This window comes from Cherax quadricarinatus, unplaced genomic scaffold, assembly GCF_038502225.1.
Source record: "Cherax quadricarinatus isolate ZL_2023a unplaced genomic scaffold, ASM3850222v1 Contig4, whole genome shotgun sequence".
NCBI classification, from domain to species: Eukaryota; Metazoa; Arthropoda; class Malacostraca; order Decapoda; family Parastacidae; genus Cherax; species Cherax quadricarinatus.
The window spans coordinates 42,118-64,586 of record NW_027195030.1 but is presented as its reverse complement, the minus strand read 5'-3'; the positions used below and the strand labels follow the sequence as shown (position 1 = coordinate 64,586).

At 41.4% G+C, this 22,469-nt stretch overlaps 1 protein-coding gene across 1 annotated transcript in view; it reads left to right on the top strand.

Moving 5' to 3' along the window:
* The window catches only part of Atu (Another transcription unit), a 359,375-nt gene that overhangs the window by 312,342 nt on the left and 24,564 nt on the right, over window positions 1–22,469 (top strand). Inside the window, exons 2-4 of the mRNA XM_053792001.2 lie at window positions 12,078–12,173; window positions 14,505–14,612; window positions 20,632–22,386. Of these exons, the coding sequence (XP_053647976.2) occupies window positions 12,078–12,173; window positions 14,505–14,612; window positions 20,632–22,386 (1,959 nt within the window). The remainder of the gene's footprint in view (window positions 1–12,077; window positions 12,174–14,504; window positions 14,613–20,631; window positions 22,387–22,469) is intronic.

The window sequence follows — 22,469 nt, the reverse complement described above, 5'->3', positions numbered from 1 at the left end:
ATAATAAAAATATATCAACGCAGGTACCTCAATAAAAGATCATGCCTGGCAAACTTCTTCGATTTTTTAATTATACAATACACACAATAACTGGAATGAAAATGTCCCAACAAAGGTATTATTTCTACATTTCGACAAGGTACCCAATCAAAGAATGATGATCAGAATAAAGGTTCATGATACAACGAAAAAACTTCTTGCCTGGATGACAGATAGTAGTGCTACTAAATAGTGAAATATCTGTTGTTAGGTAAGACACATATGCAACAGTTAGACAACTTAATTCCGAAACGTTTCGCCTACACAGTAGGCTTCTTCAGTCGAATACAGAAAGTAGGCAGGAACAGTAGAGATGTGAAGACGATGTAATCAGTCCATCACCCTTAAAGTCGTAGAAATTGAGGTTGTCAGTCCCTCGGCCTGGAGAAGTTTAGTTCCATAGTCAGGAACTATCTGATTACATCGTCTTCACATCTCTACTGTTCCTGCCTACTTTCTGTATTCGACTGAAGAAGCCTACTGTGTAGGCGAAACGTTTCGGAATTAAGTTGTCTAACTGTTGCATATGTGTCTTACCTAACAACCTGTCGGTATTATATACCATTTTGATGTTCAGTGAAATATCTGAATAACTAGACGTAAGAAAAAGCGGAGTTCCTCATGGACTGTTTCTTGGTCCATTTCTTTTTACAGTGTCAATAAATAATCTTGAGATAGGGCCAACGTCTGAGATAACAAAATTAGCAGATGACACAAATTTGGAGAAAACGCAGTATCCAAAGCTGAATGAACTGTATAAGTCGGCGCTGTGGTCAGAGACGTGTAAGATGAGTTCCAGTGTTAACAAGTGCAAAGTAGTGTGTTTTACATAATTTAATCTCAAACATGAGCACAAACTGTTTGACAACTAATTTACCGAGACAACAAGAGGACCTTGGAGTAAGCGTAAGGAATGACCTCAGACGTTCTAAACAATGTCTGTTTGCGAGCAGAAAAGTCAACAGAATGCTAGGTTTCATGTCTAGAAATTTCGAGTATACAAAGCTGGATACCATATTGACTTTATAATACACTTGTTAGACCGCGACTTGATTATATCGTCTAGTACACAAATAACCCAGTCCAAGTCGTACCGAAACGTCGTTGTAAGCTTCTCTTTCCTATGTGCGGGTTATTTCTGTATTGTTCCAGTCACGGTATTGTGCCTTTTTGTTATACCGTTTAGTTTTGGTCTCCAAATTACATAAAAGATGAAGGCAGACTGGAGAGAGTACGAAGAGCAACTTAGCTTATACCGTCTTCAAGAGGCAAGCCGCACTATCAGACTCAGATTGTGATGAATGGTTTGAAAAAACCGACAAGTTGAAGATTGAGACACTTATGCAACATATGGGAATCTTTATTCAGGAAACGTTTCGCCACACAGTGGCTTCATCAGTCCATTACAAAGCAGAAGGTGTAAGGAGAGGGGGAGTTTGAGGTAATCAGTCCCTCAGCCTGGAGTCGATGTGTTCTGTCCATCAGTCTTGTAGAATGTACAGCATAGGGCCATAGACAGTGAAGTTACAAGAGAAGTTGCGGTAGGAACAGTACTTAATAGCAGAGGTAGTTTGTAGCCCATGCCTTCCATCTACTTAAATCTCTTTGTAAATTATAAGTCTTTTTTTTCAGTGTGCTACGATAGTTTTTCGTTCCTGTCTCACGCCGGCAACGGCCGGAGGGAGTGGAGGGCGGGGAGAACTTTCTGCTTTACTGTCCTTGTCTTAGACATCTAGATAATAAAAGACAACACATCATCTATATAAAAGTAGATAGTCTCTCTCAGTAGACAGCTTCGTTGTGGCCTTTCAAGTCCTCTGCTGTCTGTCTTTCCTGTGTACTCTCTCTGGGGGTGTTGGTACCAGAAGTGAATGTTATATTGCTTAGATGGAATTTTTATTCATGGAGAACTGCTAAAACAGTATGGATCATTACCCAAATAACCCGCATATAGGAGAAAGAAGCTTATGACGACGTTTCGGTCCGATTTGGACCATTGACCAGTTACAGTAACACACGAAGGAAAGGGAGCCAGTATATAGAGGAGAGAAGGACCGGGACGGGACAGAAAGAAGAAGAAAGAAGTGAAGAAGTAGTGATAGAGATAATGTGACAGTGGAAGTAGTAGTAGCCGAAGCAGTAGTGGTAGTAGCAGGTAGGTAGGAGGAAGTAGTGGCAGTGGCACAGGAGACAACACTTGGGAAATGTGAGGTAATCAAGTTTGATCTGAGGAAGGAGAAGGTAACCTCACTTGTATCAAGAGTCCTTCACTAAGACACCTCATGTGAGGTAATCAAGTTTGATCTGAGGAAGGGGAGGGTAGCCTCACTTGTATCAAGAGCCCTCCACCAGCACCAAGACATCTCCCCAGAAAGGCATATTGCGTGTATCTCTGAATGACCTTTTGGTCCCAGAGCTCTGTAAATTTTCAAACCTCCTTTCTTCCTCTCATCAAAGGTTTGACTACGTTGTTGGAAGAACGGTAAAGTTAATTGATTTATGGCACAGGCTTGCTTCAGCACCGCTCAGGTCATGAGCATGGTAAACATGACTGTTTATGTGAGCGCCTTCATTCGTTGCGCCCTCGGTTCCTTACTGTTGTTGCTGAGCCAGTCAGTTTATAAATGGTTCGTTGTCACTGTAATTTTCTTAGATGCACAGTGTTGAGGCCCAGTTGCTGGACCCCATTATGTGTCTGTAATCTTTGGACTACCTCTCACAGGATGGGTATGGGGTGACTTCCTCGCACAGGATGGGTATGAGGTAACTACCTAGCACAGGATGGGTACGGGGTAACTTCCTCTCACAGGATGAGTATGGGGCAACTACCACCTATAGAATGAGTGTGGGGTGACTACCGCCCACAGGTTAAAAATGGGGCAATTACCCCCCACAGGATGGGTATGGGGTAGCTACAGCCCACAGGATGGACAGGGGGGAATTACCCCCCACAGGATAGGTATGGAGTAACTACAGCCCACAGGATGGATATGGGGTAACTAAAGCCCACAGGATGGATATGGGGTAACTAAAGCCCACAGGATGGATATGGGGTAACTAAAGCCCACAGGATGGATATGGGGTAACTAAAGCCCACAGGATGGATATGGGGTAACTAAAGCCCACAGGATGGATATGGGGTAACTAAAGCCCACAGGATGGATATGGGGTAACTAAAGCCCACAGGATGGATATGGGGTAACTAAAGCCCACAGGATGGGTATGGGGTAACTAAAGCCCACAGGATGGATATGGGGTAACTAAAGCCCACAGGATGGATATGGGGTAACTAAAGCCCACAGGATGGATATGGGGTAACTAAAGCCCACAGGATGGATATGGGGTAACTAAAGCCCACAGGATGGGTATGGGGTAACTAAAGCCCACAGGATGGATATGGGGTAACTAAAGCCCACAGGATGGGTATGGGGTAACTAAAGCCCACAGGATGGATATGGGGTAACTAAAGCCCACAGGATGGGTATGGGGTAACTAAAGCCCACAGGATGGGTATGGGGTAACTAAAGCCCACAGGATGGGTATGGGGTAACTAAAGCCCACAGGATGGGTATGGGGTAACTAAAGCCCACAGGATGGGTATGGGGTAACTAAAGCCCACAGGATGGGTATGGGGTAACTAAAGCCCACAGGATGGGTATGGGGTAACTACAGCCCACAGGATGGGTATGGGGTAACTAAAGCCCACAGGATGGGTATGGGGTAACTACAGCCCACAAGATGGGTATGGGGTAACTAAAGCCCACAGGATGGGTATGGAGTGACCCTCTAGAGTCTAGATGATCTAACACTCGCTTAAATTTGTTAGGTGTGAAGCCTGTCGACTACACTTGGGTCAGAAACATGTATCGGAAGAAGTCTGTTAATAAGGCGAAACGTTTCGAGAATGATGACACCCATCTAGTGAGCATGTACTCACCTAATTGTGATTGCAGGGGTCGAATCTCAGCTCCTGGCCCTGCCTTTCTGCTGGCCGCTACTGGTGTCGTTCTCCTGGCGGTGTGGGCCATGTCATATCTATTCTTAAAGCTTTGTATGGATTCTGCCTCTGCCACCTCGCTGTATAGGTCGTTCCACTTCCTGCCTAATGTAAAATTCACCTGTATACTTACATCAAGTATACTTTGATGCCTAATATGGGGATTAAACTCTAAGTACATATAGGATACAGTAATAGATACACAGCTCTCAGAGCTGTCTATCTATTACTGCGTATCTGTGTACCTCTCAGTGTATATACATGGAAAGATACACAGCTTTCAGTGTATATACACAGAGAGATACATACCTCTCAGTGTATATACACGGAGAGGTACACAGCTCTCAGTGTATATACACGAAGAGATACATACCTCTGAGTGTATATACACGGAGAGATACATACCACTCAGTGTATGTACACGGAGAGATACACACCTCTCAGTGTATATACACGGAGAGGTACACACCTCTCAGTATATACGTCTGTCCTGCCTTTAATTGCTCGGAGTCTCTTAAATGTCAAAATAGTCTGCAATAAATACAACATAATGACTTTTTTTATGAGATTTGTGGTAAGCTCAGATGGCAGCCAGCCCATGCTTAAAATTACCCACCGGACTCCTAAGATTCTTACCGAGTCAAAAAATAAAATACTACGCTATGGTCGCTGAATTAAAATGAACCATTTTATAAAATTCCTTAGTTTTAACTTCTCTGTGCCTCATACCTCACGAAAATTAGGCAATAATGAGTTCAACTTGCCTTCTCATTATTCTCAGGAAATCCAAAAGAGTTATGTAGCTGTTATGTGCCATTGTTTCAGCTTTATTTTTATATTATAAACGTGTTTAATAATCACATTTACTGTCTTTCAGTAAGTTTATTTAGGCACAGATACACATAAGTAAAATTATCATAGTGTTAATTACCTTTGATAACCAAAAAAAGTCAAAGGGACTTACTTCAAACTTATTTTCTTTTAAAAAACGTAGAAACATCTTTTACATCATATTCTTCTGGGTTCACTAAATCATTTAAGAAAGTATGCTTGGGTAAAAGCTTAATTTTGTTGTATAATAAAACGTGTCTAGACACAAGTCTGCAGCTAGAAAACACTGCCTTGATATTTTTCGCTCTTTCTTGCTGTGTTTAACCGGGAAGTCTACTCATTTAGTCAGGCAAACCCTAAATGCTCTTTAACCTCTGAGATCACCTTGCAAGAATTTCTGATTATCTTCAAACTGCACAAGACTAAAACCACTCAAGACAAAATGACGATGTTTTCGTTGAAAACATGGAGGGAGTCATAGCTGGGTTGTCTCCTCCCGCAGCTCGCGATTACAATCACCAGTTATCTTCCATGCCATCGGCCCTCAGACATATAATTCTCATCCTAATTTGGCAAGAAAGCGTCTAGCAAACTTGCCAATCCCCAGACAAGTGTATGCGTACAAGAACATTCCCACTCACACAACATATGTTGGGTTGTGTTATGTATATCACAGCTTCATACTTGGTCTCTAATGGTGGAGCCCAACCTTTCATTCATTGCTCTTCTGATGCCCACTACTCTGGTCTCTTCTCGGTTTTCACCACTCACTAATAGCATATTAGCCAAAACTGGGAGACAGTATATATATGGGATGGAAACACGAAGACAAAAAAAAAAACGTGGAAGCAATAATTTGAATTGGTAGGGAGGGATGAGAATAAAAAGACGGGAATAAAAGTGAAGGAAGGTAAGCTGCAGGAGAATGGCAGGAGTGGTCTGGCCTTATACGTTGGTCCATTCATTGGGGTCAGGAGAGGGCGGTCAGGTACACAGTATCAATTATTCTCTCCTTGCAGGTGGTCAGGTCTCATCCAGCACGTCTCTCAGCATTAAGACCCTTATTCATAGTTGTGGTAAGTTGTAGGGCAGCGTCGAAAACCCTTCTTACCCTGCTAAGAATATACAGGCCAGATGCTTCTTGTGACGGGCCATTTTATATGAAATTATTTGGGGTGGAATAAAGCTTGTGTTTATTTTTTCCTCTTGCGGGTTGTGGGTGTGTCTGTGGATGAATTATATCTCTTCTAGACATACTTTGTTATATATGAGCAGCGTGTTTCTTCCTTGTTTATGATTACTAGTCAAAATGAGGAGAGCTGTATACGACACATAACAAATTATATAAATATATGTATACTTATACACAACAAAAAATATTAAATGTAATGTAGTTGGTAAACTTAAGTAGGTTACAGTCGTTTATTACGATTTTTCTGAAGTATTGACAGCGGCTTTGAGGGACCAGAGCTTGATCTATCATATGGACTGTTGATGTTGAGGATTTGGCTCTGGCAAAAAAAAAAAAATGGTTGCCGTCCTGGTTAGGGAACGTCTGACGACATCAACAGAGATATGGCTGTCAATCTATTTTAACCGTCACAGTACAGTGATGGAGGGAACGATTAGGGTACACATTGTCTCGGTTTCGAACCCCATCCATTCCATGGTCTCATCTGCCATAAGTCAGAAGGAAAGAATGCCAGACATGGAAAAGGTCATTGGCTTCGTCAAGCGAAGCCTCGACACAGCCAGTTGCCCATGAGAACGGGAACCGCAAGTATTAGGCCTGATGGTAGCCAGAAGCGCCCGGATAGTGTCACCATGCTACCCTGGAAAGACGGTAAATAGATAGAATGAGACTACACTTGAGTATCTACAATGGCTTACCCTTAATAATAATAATAATAATAATAATAATAATAATAATAATAATAATCTTTATTTGTACAAATACATGATACAACTTATGCAGACCATAGCTGACATCAGTGAGTTACTACTATAAAGAAAGCCCCTTATTATGCAAAACATTTCAGACAAATTAGGTTAATTTTGTCCCCAGGATGCGACCCACACCAGCCGACTAACACCCAGGTACGTATTTACTGCTAGGTGAATGGGGACAGCAGGTGTTTTAAGGAAACGCGCCTTAATGCTTCCACCTGTACTGGGGACCGAACCACGGACCTGAGGGTGAGTTGAGTGTGCTACAAACCGAGCTACGTAACACCATCAACACCTCGAAGCTGAAGGGGGTGGTGTACCAACTTTCAGATAAACCAAATCAACAAATACAGGAGCCTGGCACCTTGCTACAATTTCGTTCCAGTAGGATCGGAGACCCCTCGAAGCATGGGACAAATGTGCTCTTTAAGTTTTTGAAGGAGTTGGGTGGCAAACTCGTCAGGGTAACCAAGGATCCCTATAGCCACTAGCTTTCTTTTCCAGAGACATAGTGTTGCGGACCAGAGAAGAAATGCCTGAAGCTTCCTGGCCCATTCTAGAGTGATACCTAAGTACAATAATTGTCTTCCTTGATAATGTGAGAAATCACAAAAGCGCTTGGAAGTTCACTATTTTTCCACAGTAACTGTTCTGTATATATATATATATATATATATATATATATATATATATATATATATATATATATATATATATATATATATATATATATATATATATATATATAATGTGTGTGTGTGTGCGCGCGCGCGCGCGCAAAAACTTGCTAACAAGCCTGGAGTTTACCTGGAGAGAGTTTCGGGGGTCAACGCCCCCGCGGCCCGGTCTGTGACCAGGCCTCCTGGTGGATCAGCGCCTGATCAACCAGGCTGTTGCTGCTGGCTGCACGCAAACCAACGTACGAGCCACAGCCCGGCTGATCAGGAACTGACTTTAGGTGCTTGTCCAGTGCCAGCTTGAAGACTGCCAGGGGTCTGTTGGTAATCCCCCTTATGTGTGCTGGGAGGCAGTTGAACAGTCTCGGGCCCCTGACACTTATTGTATGGTCTCTTAACGTGCTAGTGACACCCCTGCTTTTCATTGGGGGGATGATGCATCGTCTGCCAAGTCTTTTGCTTTCGTAGTGAGTGATTTTCGTGTGCAAGTTCGGTACTAGTCCCTCTAGGATTTTCCAGGTGTATATAATCATGTATCTCTCCCTCCTGCGTTCCAGGGAATACAGGTTTAGAAACCTCAAGCGCTCCCAGTAATTGAGGTGTTTTATCTCCGTTATGCGCGCCGTGAAAGTTCTCTGTACATTTTCTAGGTCGGCAATTTCACCTGCCTTGAAAGGTGCTGTTAGAGTGCAGCAATATTCCAGCCTAGATAGAACAAGTGACCTGAAGAGTGTCATCATGGGCGATGCAAGATACAAAACAGCCACCGGAGAAGTTGAAAGATAGCTCTAGGCCTTTTGTGTTGTAATCAACACATTATCAGCTTGCGATGTTGCAAAAAAAAAATTATAAAATCCGAGCAAACACGTTCAGAGTGAGCGTTTTAGAAGTGTGCACTAATGGTTCTAAATCACTCGATGGTGCTAGGTATGCAGCTGTTTTTCTTAAACGAATCAACAGAGATCATCCATTAGAATCTACTAGCTTACACGTCGGAGTTACATGTAAATCTCACTGCTATCATCCACGTTGAAACCACGTCCGCTTCGTAGTTGTTTCGGATTCTCAAAGTGCGTTACAGGCTATCCGGGAATTCCACTTCCCTCATCCCATTGCCCTCCACATACAGCTTTTAACTCATGTCGCATTTCTAGTAGGCGCAAAGTAGTCATACTTTGCTGGATCTTTGGACATGCCTATGTTCAGGGCAATGAACATGCAGACTCAGTCGCTCGGTCATCTTTTCAAGACCTGATTTTCCGTAGGGCACAGTCCTTTCTCGGACTATTTTTCAAAGATGTCACCACCTCCGCAACAACACTATTCCGTACTGGACCACAGCCAGTTGTTTTCTATCAGATTAAGTTCAGGATTTTGGCCATCTCTTTTACACTGTTGTCGGGTTTGGGATACTGCACTTTAAGATAAGATTTCGTTCGGATTTTTAACCCCGGAGGGTTAGCCACCCAGGATAACCCAAGAAAGTCAGTGCGTCATCGAGGACTGTCTAACTTATTTCCATTGGGGTCCTTAATCTTGTCCCCCAGGATGCGACCCACACCAGTCGACTAACACCCAGGTACCTATTTGCTGCTAGGTGAACAGGACAACAGGTGTAAGGAAACGTGTCGAAATGTTTCCACCCGCCGGGAATCGAACCCGGGCCCTCCGTGTGTGAAGCGGGAGCTGTAGCCACCAGGCCACCGGGCCATCGCATTTATTTATTGGACACATGATTTATTCATGGATAACACATGGAGAAACGATCGGCACTATTCTGTGAGGACTGTCAGGTCACACTGTCCATCCAACATACTGTAATAGATTGTCCTGTCTATCAGAGTGCATGCAGGGTCCACTTCCGACATCTGAACTACCCCAGCACATTCACTCTCACTAACCTCCTCGTTGAAAGTCACACCTTTGGCGGAGACTCTTGATCTTTTTAATGGAAACTTACCTATTGCACCAACTTTAGATTTCAATCTTACTCTTGCACTAACCCTCACTTTCATTAACTCCTAACTTGGCAAACTTTTATCCCTCGCTCACTCTTGGTCTTCGCGCATTTCTAGTTTCACACATCCCTCCCCACAGCGCTGTATGATCATTGGCACCTACAGTGGTTATAATAATAATAATGATAATTAAGGATAAAAATAGATTGACATGTTTCGATAAAAACCTTAATTCAGACAACAGTATTTCTGAAGAAGACATATTCTCCCCGGATTTACAATATACTTTTTATCTGAACCATTGATAGAAGAAAGCTGAATCATCTTGACTAAAGGTAACAGAGATAAAAGAATATGGCAAGCGGTTAATTTAGATAATAATAATAATAATAATAATAATAATAATAATAATAATAATAATAATAATAATAATAATCTTTATTTCTTCAAGTACATGTACGACGTATACAGGCCTAGCTGGCATCAATGACATACTCCTATACAGAAAGTACCTGGTTATGCAGAGCATTTCGAGCAAATTAGGTCAGTTTTGCCCCCCAGGATGCGACCCACACCAGTCTAACACCCAGGTACCTACTTACTGCTAGGTGAACAGGGACAGCAGGTGTCTTAAGGAAACACGTCCTACTGTTTCCACCCGTACCGGGGTTCGAACCATGGACCTCAGTGTGTGAGCTGAGTGCTCTAGCAGTCGAGTTACGAGACACAATAGTATTGGAAATAACAAGAACCCCAGTGGAAGTCACTTTATTTGGGTTATTCTGGATAATTTACACTATGTATGATAATTTGTGTAACTGTATTTATGTGTACCTGTACCTAAATAAACTTATTTATTTATTAATGGCAATTCTAACTTACTAATGGTAATTCTAACTTGCTAATGCTAATTCTTACTTAATGGCAATTCTAATTTACTAATGGTAATTCTAACTTACTAATGGTAATTCTGACTTACTGATGGTAATTCTAACTTACTAATGGTAATTCTAACTTACTAAAGGCAATTTTAACTTACTAATAATAATTCTAACTTAATAATGGTAATTGTAACTTACTAACGGTAATTCTAAGTTACTTACCAATGGTAATTCTAACTTGGTTAATAATGGTAATTCTAACTTACTAATGGTAATTCTACCAGTTAAAGAGGTTAGGATTAAACGAAGAACTGAACCCTGGAAAAGACCTTCGATACTGTCAACCACAATATATTATGTAAGAAACTTCAAGCTATCGGTATAGGTTCTGTAGACTGGTTTAAGTCCTACCTTAGCAACAGGAGACAAACTGTCAAAATCAACAAAACGGAATCAGAACCCCTGCCGATAACATGTGGAGTTCCCCAAGGTAGTATTCTGGGTCCCTTATTATTCTTATGTTATGTCAACGATATGCCTATCAGTGTCAAGTGCAAACTCCTACTGTATGCAGATGACAGTGCTCTGTTAGTGACAGGTAAAGACCCACAAGATATTGCTAATGTTTTAACACTGGAACTGGAGTCCTGCAGCAAATGGTTAGTAGACAACAAACCATCATTACACCTAGGGAAAACTGAAGCCATTCTCTTTGGCGCGAAACATAAACTGAGAAGGGTAATTAATGTTAATGTTCAGTGTAATGGGGAGCCCATCACTTTGGTTTCATCAGTAAAATATCTGGGAATCCCCTTTGACCCATGCATGTCAGGAGAATTGATAGGGAACAGTGTAGTAAAGAAAGCGAATGCCAGACTGAAGTTCCTGTATAGACAAGCACAGTGTCTACCTACTGAGGCTCGCAGGACCCTATGTCTAGCCTTTATACAATGCCATATGGATTACGCTTGCTCTTCATGGTACTCTGCCTTGACAAAAAAACTGAAAGATAGACTGCAAATCACCCAGAACAAAATCGTAAGATTCATCCTGGGGCTGGGACCAAGAGAACATGTAGGCCAGGATGAATTACAGCAGTTGGATATGCTGAATGTTGAAGACAGAGTAAAACAACTGAAGCTAAATCATGTTTATAAAATTGCTCACAAACAGTGTCCAGAATATCTTGCTGTCAATTCTGTCAAGGTTGGGAACCAAAGCAATCATAGTACTAGGGGGAGAGAGCACAACTTTGTAGTACCCACAGTCATTGACCAGGCGTCAAACACCTTTTATTGTACAGCAATAAAGGAATGGAACAGACTGCCCGCATGTGTCAAAGCCAGTCATAGCATGAACCAGTTCAAGAAGAGTGCCAAAAGGTGTCTGATGAATGTAGCTACAGAAAGGGAGGGGAATGATTTTCTATTTTTTAGCTAACATACGTGTAAATTTTACCTTATTCCTAGTAATGACCCTCGTGTTGTAGATAGTCTTAATGACCCTCGTGTAGTAGATAGTCTTTTTAGTATGATAATAAGATGTTATCTTCATTGTAGAATAATAAGAAAATATTATAACCTTTATATTATAATAATAAGGTAAAAGGACCCCAATGGAAATAAGTCACTCTGACTTTTTTGGGTTATCCTAGGTTCTCTACACATATGCTGCTATGTATGATAATTCTATGTAACTGTATTTGTGTATACCTGAATAAACTTACTTACTGATAATGTGTTCAAAGTTAGGTTGAGGAGGACTCTGGTGGATGTGAAGGAAGAAACAGCAACAAACATGGCGGTCACCAGAGACTCATCTACCTCCGCTGGGCAGCCTCACGGTACCTATAATACTTGATTTGTGTCTTACATTGCATTTGTATTTTATGTGGAGATCATTTATGGTTGTATTTTTTGAAGGATAAATGGAAACGATAGGCGGTAGCCTTGTAAGTAAGTTTCAGTACAATTATCATATATAGTGTAAATTACCTAGGATAACCCCAAAAGAGTCAGAGCAACTTATTTCTATTGGGGGTCCTTGAAATATCTTATTATTTAAACCTTGAAAGTTAAAACAGCTAAGTAACTCAACTGGTAACATTTGACAAGCTGCCTCCTTCGAAATATTGAAATATTTATTTATTTTTTTTTAAATTTAAGCATATTATTTAGTCGATTGTTAGCCTTGTTAAGAACCTGCATTCATGAATTAATTAGATCATAATAATGGAGCACTGCTGTAGTTCAACTGTCTTATGATACTCCTGTACTGAAATCCAACCTTTTAAGATAGGATTTGTTGGGATTTTTTTTAACCCAAGGAATTGTTTAGTCATCCAGGATAAACCAATAAAGTGTGTCATCAAGGACTGTATGTCTTATTTCCGTTGTGGTTTTTTTAATTGTCCCCCAGGATGCGACCCACAACAGTTGACTAACACCCAGGTACCTACTTAATGCTAGGTGAAGAGGGACAGCAGGTGTAAGGAAACAATGCCCAATGTTTCCATCCAGCTGGGAATTGAACCACAGACACTGAGTGTGTGAGACGAGTCTGAACTCGTCTCACATACTCAGTGTAAACTAATACATAAGAGCAAGTAAGGTATCAAGCCATGGGACACCTTATTCACCCTTATATATTAGTTTAAGATTTTTATTATGTTCCTGATACCCATCCTATGGACAGTAGTCAAAGGATTGCAGAGGTACATAATGGGCCCAGGGACTGGACTGCAAAGTTTTGATAGCTAAATATGTTACTTATGTATGTTCAGCTTCAGTGATACTACTTGGTAGACTGCTGTAAAGGTAAACGAAGTAATACATAGTCTTAACTGTACTGTGTAACAAGGAACTCATCCCAGCAGTAACTTCAATGAAATAGATGAGTAAGACTATATACTACAGTTAGGGTATTTTTATTGTCGAAGTGTTCCATCTACACGGTAAGCTACTTCAGTTGAATAAGGTGACAGCAGAAGCAGTGGAGAGGTAATGATGATGTGATCAGTCCATCACTGGGCCTTTTTCATGCACAACTAAAATGTCACTCATCTCTGTACAAACGTATCGTGCTGAAATAAAATATTATTATAAGGTGGTCACTTCCACATAATGGACAAGAATTCAGCCTTATAGTCTTGAACATTTGTTCAGGACCATGATGCTTATAGTAATTTGATTTTTATGTTGATTAGTTTTTATTCGTATTGCTAAGGGTAGAGAATGGGACAGCATCTATTTGTGCCTTTGTAAAAACTATGTAACTATTTAACACAAGGACCCCAGTATAAGTAAGTCGTATTTTTTGAGTATTGCATTATCCTAGTTTAAATTCTAAATTCTGAAGGTTTCATATTATATATGAGGCTTAGAAATTAGTTGATAAAAAGACACTATGACAATATGAAAACTTCTATTGAGACAGTTTCATTAGAGACCAAGATTTTTCAAGTCCATTGAGTGCACATTGGCAGGTAATGATGTCTGTGGTATGCATGTGAACCAATTCAAGGCATTTTTTTTATTCCTGTCTTTTTCTTGGATAGCCATGCTCATTGTAAAGTACAAAGCCTGTATTTTGCACTGTGAAACACAGGCTTTGATGATGATATTGATGCGGCAAGCATATCTGGTTTATGTAGTATGTGTAGACTAATCCCAAGCTGCCTCACCCACATATATTTATTAAAATCACCACATATACTTTATTACAATTACTACAAGAGACAGTGTAAATGTCTGCACTGTCCTGAGGACTGGCATTAACTCTTGAGACTTAGTAGTGTCTTTGGCAGTAGTGGAGGTGATAGTGGCAACGTTGTAACTGGCTTAAGCAAGCTAGAGGAATTCCCAGGCACTGTGGAAGTAGGGACGACTAAAATGCTATTATTGTTAGTATCAACTCTCAGAATGTTAAGTATTCTTTGTTTTCCTTTTACAATCCTGGATGAAGGTGGCAGGAAAATGTTAACTAAGGAAGAGTTTAGTGATTTTGAGGCACTTGTCTTCCAGGAACTCAGGGCTCATTGCCAGTTTGTTTCATCGCATTTTTGATATCTTGCTTCATATTATGATAATACTGTGTAATTTAAGTTGTCTGCTGACTGTAGGGTGTTATAAGAAATTTAATGGTAGACTTGAAGCAATTTTTGAACTCCTGACAGATGATGCATTGGAGTCTTCTGACAATTCTGACTCGGAGAGCAGCTCGAGTTCCAGCAGTAGCAGTAGCAGTCCAGATAGTAGCAGAGATGGAAGCAGGTCCCCTACAGGTAAGTTAAAGGCAAATTATTTATTCTGGTTTTCTTGAATATTCTAGGACTATTACCCATGAATAATTTATGTTGACATTCTTTGTTTGTTTTTCATTCATTTCAGAAAAGTATATGCACCTATTGAAAGTACATATTTACAGTAAAACATTGATTTATGGACCAGTAGGTGGTGGTGGTGTCTAACTATGTCATATATCCAGTAATTAAGAACAAAGCAAAAAAAAAAAAAACTAGTATATATGCAAATAATATGGTACTATAGACAAAATTTACATATACATATAGGAAACATTGAAAATAAGAGTTAAAAGTACAGTAGGGTATTTTTATTTACATACCAATTTCTTTCAACACATCGGCCGTATCCTACCGAGGCGGGGTGGCCCAAAAGGAAAAATGAAAGTTTCTCCTTTTACATTTAGTAATATATACAGGAGAAGGGGTTATTAGCCCCTTGTTCCTGGCATTTTAGTCGCCTCTTACAACACGCATGGCTTACAGAGGAAGAATTCTGTTCCACTTCCCCATGGAGGTAAGAGGAAATAAACAAGAACAAGAACGAAGCCTACAGATCAGCCTTGGTTTGGCTTTTGTTGTAGAGAGGCTGCTACTGCTAAGTACAAAGCATGGCGAAGGTATAAGAGACATCCTACCACCTATAACAGGAGCTTGCACAGGCAAGCCTGTAGGCATATGGGTGACGTTCAAAAGTGGGACATTGCTAAATGGGAGGTGGACACTAAAAGAAAGCTAGCATCAGGTAGGGTAGGCTCCAAAACCTGGTGGTCCCTGGTCAAGAACAGACAAGGTTATCTGCCTGATGAACTCATTCCACCTCTAAATCGACAGGATGGGACCATCTCTACTAGTAGTCAAGAGAAGGCGGACCTCTTTGCTGAACACTTTGCTACCAAAATGCAAGTTCCTGATCCAGCAAGGGACCCTCCTTGGCTAGCTGCAAGAACTGTGTCAAAACTGTCAGTGGTGACAATAAGGCAGGAGGAGGTGCATTTCCTTCTTAAATTGCTTGACCAAAAAAAGGCTGTGGGCCCAGACAAGTTGAGCCCAAGATTGTTGAGAAGATGTGCAGACCAGCTAGCAGCACCTCTAACTCGCATCTTTCAGCACTGCCTAGTACAGTGTAAATGGGCCTCTCTATGGAAAGAGGCAAATGTAGTCCCTGTTCACAAAAAGAAGAGCAGAGCAGAAATCAGCAACTACAGACCAGTGTCACTCCTGTCAGTCACTGGTAAGATCCTTGAGGCAATAATCTCGAGACAAATGACAGAGTTTTTTGACTACCACTCACTACTTTGTGATCGTCAATATGGCTTCAGGAAAGGTTACTCTGCTGCTGATCTGTTGTTAAACCTCTCCACTAAGTGGCACCAGTCACTGGATGAATCCAAAGTCAGCTGTATGGTAGCACTGGACATTGCTGGCGCTTTCGACCGGGTGTGGCACCAGGGCCTCTTAGCAAAACTTCATGCACTGGGAATTGCAGGCTCTATGCTATGTCTCCTCAGTGATTACCTTCATGGTAGATCTCTAAGTGTAGTTCTCAATGGAACGGAATCAGCAAGACATCCTATTGGGGCAAGTGTTCCACAAGGAAGCGTCCTGGGTCCATTGTTATGGAATGTCTACTTCAACGACCTTCTTCATCTCATCCCAGAATCACATGCATATGCAGACGACTGTACACTGACATTCACTTATCCAAGAGAAGAAATGCCAGCTGCTCTAAGCTACATCAATTACCAGCTGAGAGCTATATCAGCTTGGGGAAATAGATGGCAAGTAACATTTGCACCTGAGAAAATGCAAATGATGATCGTCTCTAGGCACCATGATGGTAATGCTGGTGCAGTAGTAAGGATGAATGGGAGGGTGTTGGCACCTGGAGAAGAAGTTGATATCCTTGGGGTGAAATTTGACTCCAAACTAACCATGAAGAACCATGTTGTAAATCTTGCAAACTAGGCAGCCAGGTAGCTTACAGCACTTCGCCGTATCTCGCATCTGCTTGACAGTAGGGGTTGCAAGATCCTGTACGAGGCACAAGTACGCTCACACCTTGAGTATGCTCCACTTTCTTGGTTTGCCTGCCCCCCCTCTCATCTGCAACTGCTTGACAGAGTAGAGAACAGAGCAAGACGTCTCATCTCTCGCCTGGACCCATCCTGGATAGATCTGTCATTTCAGCAGAGCCTTCAAAATAGGAGGGATGTGGGTGGCTTTACTGTTATGTACAAGGCCAATATTGTCAAAATACCACACTTGGATCCACTTCGAGGAGAGCGTGAAACAAGCTTTTATGCCACAAGACGGGCAGAAAGCAGCATCTTCACTCTGGCTGTACCCTTCTCCAGAACATCACTCCATCTGAGATCATACATACCCAGGATGACTCGAGTATGGAACACATTCGTACAGAATAATGATATCAACGAGATAAAGTCAGTTGATCAAATGAAAATGCTGGCCCACAGATGGCTCCAACTTCATCCTGTTCATAAAAATGCTTTCAAATGAGCTGATGTAGGTAACAGCTCTTAGCTTGCCAATAAAGTTAGGAATCCTTAACCTGTAAATAGCTTGTCAATAAAGCTAGGGATCCGTAACCTTGTCAAACTATGTGTTAAAAAAAAAAAAAAAAAAAAAAACCCAGATGGGTGTGTATATATATATATATGCTTGTACATGTATGTGTAGTGTGACCTAAATGTAAGTAGAAGTAGCAAGATGTACCTGAAACCTTGCATGTTTATGAGACAGAAAAATGGACACCAGCAATCCTACCATCATGTAAAACAATTACAGGCTTTCATTTTGCACTCACTTGGCAGGACAGTAGTACCTCCCTGGGTGGTTGCTGTCTACCAACCTACTACCTAACATACCAATTTGTGGTGGATAAATAAGATTGTTTTTTTCCATGATCATTCAGTGGTGGTTTAGAATAATTTATTATGCATCAGAGGAACTTTGAATGTTTGCTAGCCCACTTGTAGATAGTTGATGCTACTTCCTTGTGATAATTTCCTTAAAGGCATGAAAGTGTTAATAATAGGTGTACACATTTCTCTTGTCTGAGACATCTATGTAATTGATGAGAACACCATCCACACCTTGTACAATTGACCATTTTTAGTGTCTTCCTCTGAACACCAACACTTGGCTTAAAGGCCAAGGTCTATCACACACTACATTATCTTATAAAAAGTACAGATGAACACTTTAACCCTTTGAGGGTCGACAGGCCCTCTCCGAAACTCATTCTCAGGGTCGGCCAAATTTAAAAAAAAAAAAAAATAATTTTCTCTTATGAAAAGATAGAGAATCTTTTCCCGATCATAAGGACACCAAAAGTTTGAAATTTGATGGAAAAACTTATGGAATTATGCTCTCGCGAAGTTAGCGGTCGCGGCGATGTTTACGCATCGGCGATTTTGCCCACTTTGAGCCCCATTTTCAGCCAATTCCACTGTACTAGTCGACAAAAAACATGAATATTTCGCTAGAACTCCATTTTTTCTATCGAATGGGTGCAAGAAACCACCCATTTATGAAATTCAACTATACAGTGGTCAGAATTTAGCAATTTTGCCAATTTCATACAAATTTCAAAAGATGCCAATTTCCGAATAGGGTCCAGAATAAACAAGAAAGACATTCCTGGCACTAAAATGACATTTCCTCTGGTCATTAGTCATGTCTCAAGGCCCCTCTTATATTCTTTTGCTTTCCACTTTGAATTTTTATTCTCACAAAAAATATAAGATTTACTGTTATGCAGACTACTGCATTAGTGTAAAAAATGGTATAAATATTATTGGCGCACTTGTGAAAGAATATTAGACTCACCAGTTGACGTGTATTGGACCATTTGCACGATTTGTTTACTTTTGAAATTTGGTAAAAATCGAACTTTTCTGCTACTTTGAGCTCAATTTCAAAGTATCTTTCATTGTAAAACCAGTCAAAATCATCTCAATTTCTGTAATATGTCTTCCATTCTATAAAATGAGACCAAGAAAACTAGAATACAACAATAAATACCATACGAAAATACAGTGCAAAGTTGCTGTTTTATTCCAAAAAAACGGTCAAAGTTTTTTTTTTCTCATTATGCACTGTGTGCTGCAGGATTTTTTTTAGACTGTGCACACTGACCACATAGACCCATTCTTTCATATGAAGGCCTACCAGCTTTCTCCCACTAGATTTGAGGGCGCTAGAATTTAGGCGTACTAGTACATCAAAAACCCTGGGTCGTAAGCCGTACTAGTACGTCCGAAACCCTCAAAGGGTTAAGTCCAAGGAAAACATCAAATGACAACCAGACTTCTGAAGCGGTGGGCACAGACATACTGATCTGCCTTCACCTGACAACTCCATGAAGTAACAACAAGGGATAATTCCATACCCAACAGATTTTGTCTGCTGTTTCTGAAATCCACGAAATGGAGATATTTTAAATCAAAATTTTACCGTAATTTATTTTTTTTTACTAATGCTTTATGTGTGTGTGGTTTGAAACCTTTAGACCAAGGATGCATAATCAGAGGCGCACAGGCTGCATGTGGACTTCGGTGGCTCAATTGCAGGTTTTGATAGCTTGTGTAAGATATATCAAAATACCATGGACTTTCAACCCTGAATACCTTCCACTGGGTTTAATCAATGTATAAGCCATGTACCGCATAGCTTCTTCAGTCATTAATATATGGTGACTGAAAAGGTTGTGCATTCCTGCTCTTGATTATCTATGGTAAGCTGTTGACAGAATTAAAAATTACAATAGTTTTACTCACTGTATACAATAAACAAACATGCACAATATATGACTGGAACAATGAACACATAGCCCATACATAGGAGAAAGAAGCTTGTGATAACACTTTGATCTGACTTGGACCATTGACTAGTCACAGTGTGACTAGTCAATGGTCCAAGTCAGACCACTTACCACACAGACCTATTCTCTCATATGTAGGCCCAATTTCCAGTCACAGCTTATCTGAGTGAGCTGAGCTCATGGCGACTGACAGCGGCTTCAAAGCTACCTTATCTTTTATGGACAATGTACAGTGTATATGCTTTACACAATGAGAAGCATTTCTTTTATTCATTGGAACCATGGCTAGGACTAAAAGTGAGCAGGTTATAACATAAATGGAGAAAAAAAAAATGGCAAGTACTGCCACCAAACAGTAAAGGCAGGTTGGTGTGGCAACCCCGGAAATTTGAAATTATGCTAGCCAAAGTTAGTGCTGGATTACTGATGGAACCGGATTACTGGTGGAACTGGATTACTGATTAGCAATGGCTGACCTGTATTTTCAAATTCTGTTAATGCTTTCTCATGTTTTGTTTGGGTATAACTTCATGCAGAATGCAAGGGAAATGTATGTGGTGAAGCTTATTTATTGTTGTACTGTTTTTTTTTTTTAACAAACCGGCTGTATCCCACCAAAGCAGGGCGACCTAAAAAAGAAAAACAAAAGTGTTTCTTTTTAAATTTAGCAATTTATACAGGAGCAGGGGGGTTACTAGCCCCTTGCTCCTAGCATTTTTGTCACCTCTTACAACATGCATGGTTTATGGAGGAGAAATTCTATGCTTCAAATATTGCATTCAGAAATGTGTTTTTAAAGAGTACAGTAGTTGGAAATGTAACGTTTTTTTTATGCTTAGATTTTCATGATATTTATTGTAGATGTTATTAATACAATATAGTTTGATGAATATTTATCAGGCAGTATAAATTGTTGATCTTTTCATATAACAGAAAAACTTACTGTACTTCATTTTTGATACTGTAAACTGTATGTTGTCTTTAACTTTAAATAAAATTTTGGAGAAAAATGTTATCAGAGGTATTGCAAAATTTTTAATTTACAGTGTTGTAGGAGAAATGCTAATTTTAGTCATTTTATCAAAGTTCTACATTAATGTTGGGTTTAATGTATTGTATTGAAAATATAAACTAAAGGATAAATTAATCTTTCAGGGAATCGCACGCCATCACCAGCTGGCAGTAAGAGAAGTATATCTCGAAGCAGAAGTCGAACCCCAATAAGGAACCATGCGAGTAGGTCTGTCAGTGGCAGTCCCAGGAGCAGAGCTAGTGGATCACCACAAAGCAAAACTAATTATTCACCACCAGGTAGTCCCCTGAGTCGAAGCAGTGACTCGCCACGTAGTCATGGGCGATCACCGGCAGGCAGCCACCGCAGCAGGAGTGGGACTCCGAGAAGTCCCAGGAGTATGTCAGGCTCTCATCCTAGAAGTAGATCTATTTCACCTCAAAGAAGTAGGTCTGGTACACCAGCCAGTAGAACTCCATCTAGGTCAGTTGCTGGTAGTCTTACTCCAGCCATTTCTCGAGGTAGTAGGTCACCTAGATCTAAAGTGGATAGTACAACACCATCAGGTTCTAGGGCATGGAGCAGGTCTCCAGTGGATTCTAGGATTGGGAGCAGGTCACCAGTGGGTTCTAGGATTGGAAGCAGGTCACCAGTGGGATCTAGGATAGGGAGCAGGTCACCAATGGGATTGAGGACAGGGAGTAGGTCACCAGCAGGTTCTCGAGCAGGGAGTAAGACACCAGCAGGTTCTAGATTAGGGAACAGGACACCAGCAAGGAGGTCACCAGCAGAGTCTAGAGCAGGGAGCAGGACACCAGCAAGGAGGTCACCAGGAGGGTCTAGAGCAGGGAGCAGGACACCAGCAAGATCAGTAGCAAGGAGCAGGTCACCAGTAGGTTCTAGAGCTGGGAGCAGGACACCAGCAAGGAGGAGGTCACCAGCAGGTTCAAGAGCAGGGAGCAGGACACCAGCAAGGAGGAGGTCACCAGCAGGTTCAAGAGCAGGGAGCAGGACACCAGCAAGGAGGAGGTCACCAGCAGGTTCAAGAGCAGGGAGCAGGACACCAGCAAGGAGGAGGTCACCAGCAGGTTCAAGAGCAGGGAGCAGGACACCAGCAAGGAGGAGGTCACCAGCAGGTTCAAGAGCAGGGAGCAGGACACCAGCAAGGAGGAGGTCACTAACAAGGAGTAGGTCACCAGTAGGTTCCAGGACAGGGAGCAAATCACCAGCAGGATCTTGGACAGGAAGCAGATCACCAGGTTCTAGGGCAAGGCACAGGTCACCAGGTTCTAGGGCAGGGAGTAGATCACCAGCAGGTTCTAGGGCAGAGAGTAGATCACCAGCTGGTTCCAGGATAGGAAGCAGGTCACCAGCAAGGAGCAGAACACCAGCAGGTTCTAAAAGAGGGAGCAGATCACCAACATATTCTAGAGGTAGAAGCAGGACCCCATCACCTGTGGGGTCAAGAAGCAGTAGATCCCCATTAAGATCAAGGACTGGCAGCATATCTAGATCAAGAACTGGCAGTAGGTCATCAGTACATTCAAGAACTGGTAGCAGATCTCCAGTGCGATCAAGAGCTGCAAGCAGATCTCCTAGGTCACCTCCGTTTAGAGGATCCAAATCTCCTAGCTCCAGGGCAGGCAGCAGCAGATCACCATTACAGTCAAGGGCCAGCAGCAGGTCTCCAAGGTCACCTGCTCACTCTAGAAGGTACAAATCACCAAGTTCCAGGGCAGGTAGTAGAAGCCCTGCAGGGTCTCGAAGTCGTAGTAGATCTGGTAGTAGGGCATCCCAAGAAGGCAGCCGAGGAAAGAGGTCGCCAACTGGAAGCCGGAAGTCTGGGTCTCGATCACGATCAAGGTCACCTCATGGCAGTGATAATGAAGCAAAAAGAGGTAAAGCATTCTTTATTGTTAGATACTGTTAATTAGATAATTATTGTATATAGACTGAGATGCAGTATGTGAATGTTTAAAGT